This window comes from Lindgomyces ingoldianus (assembly GCF_010093535.1).
Source record: "Lindgomyces ingoldianus strain ATCC 200398 unplaced genomic scaffold BDR25scaffold_10, whole genome shotgun sequence".
NCBI lineage: Eukaryota > Fungi > Ascomycota > Dothideomycetes > Pleosporales > Lindgomycetaceae > Lindgomyces > Lindgomyces ingoldianus.
In genome coordinates this window covers 1,129,890-1,133,488 of record NW_022985171.1, presented here as the reverse complement: position 1 = coordinate 1,133,488, position 3,599 = coordinate 1,129,890, and the positions used below count along the sequence as shown (strand labels likewise).

Here is a 3,599-nt window from a genome sequence, read left to right as displayed (position 1 = left end):
AAAAGCTGCTCTTAATTGTCTGCTCTATAAACAGTATAGGTCTAATACATGTATAGATGCTTAAAAAGTCTTGCTTATTAATATAGTAGATATAATTGCGCGCTAGCTTAGAAACCTTGCGTCTGTACACTGTCTTAAGCAGGGAGAAGCAGCTAACATCTAGAGGCTGTAGGAGGTGGGAGCTATAAGCTAGCATGCAGAGACTAATAATCTTGTTCTCTATACAGTATTAGTTAAACTTAGGCGTCGCATAGCTACTGTAGCTGTCTACTATAAGCAGGCAGTAGGCCCTAGTTGTACGCGACGCAGTCTAATTGTTAAAGTGCTTAAGCTAGGACAGACTAAGCTAGTTAGTAGTCTAGCTGTTGTCGCTCACCGCAAGCGTCTAGTCGCCAGGGATATCGCGATACCAGCTAGCCTAGTGCAGCTTGCCTAGTAGGATAATAAGCAGGGGGAGCACCTAGCTAGACGTGTTAATGCACTTAATTATTATAACCTAGTTATAATTGCCTAGCTAGATAGTAGTTGCTTAACTAACTTTATTAGAGCTTATAATAACCTTAGACATACTGCTAGTAATTCTTATTATAAATTTTATCTTATTAAAGTTATAGGTATTTTTATCTAGTATCTTATACTTTTAATGTATGTCCTTTATAAGCTTAAACTAGGCTCTAAACTTAACTAGATCCTAATAAAGAGCGCGCTAGAAGTGCAGCTTTCTGTCCTACTTTGTCTTAAGCTCTAGCTAGCTGTTAATAAAGCGCGCCACCTAGCATTTGCCTACACGCGGGGGTAGAGGCTGCTGGCTACAAGCAGCAAGCAGAGTGTCTGCTATTTATTGCACATTAATAATATGTAGTAGAAAACTGCGTAAGTTAAGGTCTAGGATCTAGCGTATAAGGGACTACTTTTTAACAAGTAATAGCTTTTATTTTCTTGCGTTAGCTGTAGCTTATAGGAGGGCGCCTATAAGGCAACTACAAAGCGTTAATTAAGGCATGTTGTATAGCGCTAAGACGCAATAAATAGATAAATTTTTATAAGTTTAAAGAACAAAGGCAGCTAATGCTAGTCTACCCTCTTTTTAACCTAATTAGAGCTGTTGTGGTGGTGGTAGAGGCATGTTAGTTGATAGAGACGCGTTGATTTTGGTGGGGCTGGCGGATGACTAATTTTGGCGGATGAGTGATAAAACACGTTACTGATAATTCAAAACTGCAGCCCTGAGCTGTGCAAGATGAACTTCTTCCAACGCCCTCTGTGGCACTCTTTTATTTGCCCAAGCTGCATTCAACGCCTACTCAGTCGAAGTCTTTGGCACACTCGTGGCAAGGCTCTTATAAAGGCCCAAGATGGTTTTCGCTCCCTGTTTATCAAATCCGCCTCCTTCCGTCCCTCTCTAAGAGGTTCGAACCTCACCATCGCCCAAGCACGATGCTCTCGGAATAACAGATATAGTACGAGCCCCTCGAAGAAACCCCTCCGAATCGCTGTAATAGGCTCCGGTCCAGCAGGATTCTATACCGCGTACCGATTGATGAAAAAAATTCCAGATGCAGTGGTGGACATGTACGAACAATTCCCAGTGCCATACGGGCTAGTGCGTTTCGGAGTTGCACCTGATCACCCTGAAGTAAAAAATTGCCAGGGCAAATTCGAGGAGGTGGCTGAGTCTGCACGCTTCAACTACATTGGAAACGTTCGTGTAGGCTATGACGTTGAGCTGGTGAAGATGAAACCCCATTATGATGCAATACTCTTCTCATATGGAGCTTCTGAGGATAGGAAATTGGGCATCCCTGGAGAAGATTTGCCGGGGGTTTTATCAGCGAGAGCATTCGTGGGTTGGTATAATGGTCTTCCACAGTTCCAGGATCTCACACCAGAACTCGAAGCTGGGGACCAAGCAGTCATTATAGGTCAAGGAAATGTCGCACTAGACGTTGCCCGGATTCTCTTGACACCAGTAGATGAATTGCGAAAAACAGATATTACAGAGCAAGCATTGGAGTTCTTATCTCGGAGTAAAGCTCGATCTGTGAAGCTCGTTGGGAGACGTGGGCCGCTACAGGTAGGTGGGCTTCATATACTCAAACTCTACTTGTCCCTCTTCAAACACTAATTGTGTGCAGGCAGCATTCACTGTCAAGGAAGTCCGGGAACTGATGAACATTCCGTCCGTGGCATTCGAGTCCATCGACACGTCTCTATTCCCACACGACACCAATAAGCTCCCTCGTGTTCAAAAGCGGATAGCCCAAGTGCTAAATAAAGGATCTGCAAGTCCCCTCTCGTCTTCACCCAAGTCGTGGGGTCTCTCGTTTCTCCTCGCTCCAAAATCCATGAACACCTCTACAGACTCCAAACGTATTTCTTCCGTAGATTTCACTAACCAGGCCTTCGCCCTGAACACCGACCCTTTCTCCAAAACTGCCTCTGTAGTTCCCACAGGTGAAATAACTACCATTCCGGCATCCTTAGCATTTAGATCCGTTGGTTATAAATCTGCTGCCCTTCCAGGGCTGTCAGACATTGGAGCGCCCTTCGATGCAAAGCTAGGCATAATTCTCAATGACCCCTATGGCCGCGTGATGACCCCGTCCGGTGGACCCGGAAACCTTGCGGCTAGGCACATTCCTGGCCTTTATTGTGCTGGCTGGGTCAAGCGAGGTCCGACTGGCGTCATTGCTAGTACAATGGACGATGCTTTTATATCGGCCGATATTATAGCTCGGGACTGGGAACAGCGAGTTCCTTTTTTGAACGTTGAGAAAGGTCAAAATACGAGTACGGGCCTGGGGTGGGACGGAGTAAAAGGCTCTCTTATTGGGAGTGGAGTTCGTCCCTTGGATTGGAATGACTGGAAGAAGATCGATGCTGCTGAAAAGGAGCGAGGCCGGATGATTGGGAAAGAGAGGGAGAAATTCGGTACTGTAGCAGAGATGCTGAATGTCTTGGATAGGTGAGGGGATAATGATCTGAATCCTCTATTCATTCCTAGTAACGGGGAAAACTTCGAGATATGAATCATCCTTGTATAGCAGGTAGTTTAATAACCTAATGTGCACCTAAGCAGTTTCCTTTCCCGTTCAGGGAGCCAAGCTGCTCACACTCCAGCCTGAGCTGTGACTGTGCTGGGGTGAGCACATCCTGGGCCGAGACTGAGCCGCTCGTTGGAACCCAGTTTTGGGCCCTGTATGCGACAAGGGATGTTGAGATTAGGGTCCTCATCTGCCCCAGAGGGCCCATTCCCGGTCACGTAGGCCTGCCAGGTTGAAATAGAAAACACCCTAATGTTGATCTGCGCCACTATATCATTCATGCAAGAGTAAATCCACGAGTGGCTAGTAGGTTCTGTTAGTTTAGTGTAAGAGCTCATAACAAGAGGTAGTTCTTCATCAATTTAACTACAAAAGAGAGGAAACTATTTACTAAGAAGAGTCCTCTCAACTTCCTAGCTTTATATCTATTATTAACTAGCATGTCTTTAGGCGCGAATTCTAACAATTTTATATAACGTACATCACAGGCAAGTTGCTTACACACCTAAGTTACTTACTTTTACTAAGACTATTGTCAGATTTGCGCACCTACTG

At 45.1% G+C, this 3,599-nt stretch overlaps 1 protein-coding gene across 1 annotated transcript; it reads left to right on the top strand.

The window, feature by feature from the left end:
• The first annotated feature begins 1,234 nt into the window (after nt 1–1,234).
• On the top strand, nt 1,235–3,091 carry BDR25DRAFT_283476 (NADPH:adrenodoxin oxidoreductase mitochondrial precursor). Its single transcript, XM_033688052.1, has 2 exons — nt 1,235–2,074; nt 2,136–3,091. Exons 1-2 carry the CDS (start codon nt 1,241–1,243, stop codon nt 2,967–2,969), a joined length of 1,668 nt encoding a protein of 555 aa, XP_033549732.1. The 5' UTR covers nt 1,235–1,240; the 3' UTR covers nt 2,970–3,091.
• The last annotated feature ends 508 nt before the right edge of the window (nt 3,092–3,599 follow it).

Coding starts and splice junctions, on each gene's coding strand:
- BDR25DRAFT_283476 (XM_033688052.1), top strand. CDS start 1,241: ATGAACTTCTTCCAACGCCCTCTGTGGCACTCTTTTATTTGCCCAAGC. Junction 2,075..2,135: donor GGAGACGTGGGCCGCTACAG/GTAGGTGGGCTT, acceptor AATTGTGTGCAG/GCAGCATTCACTGTCAAGGA.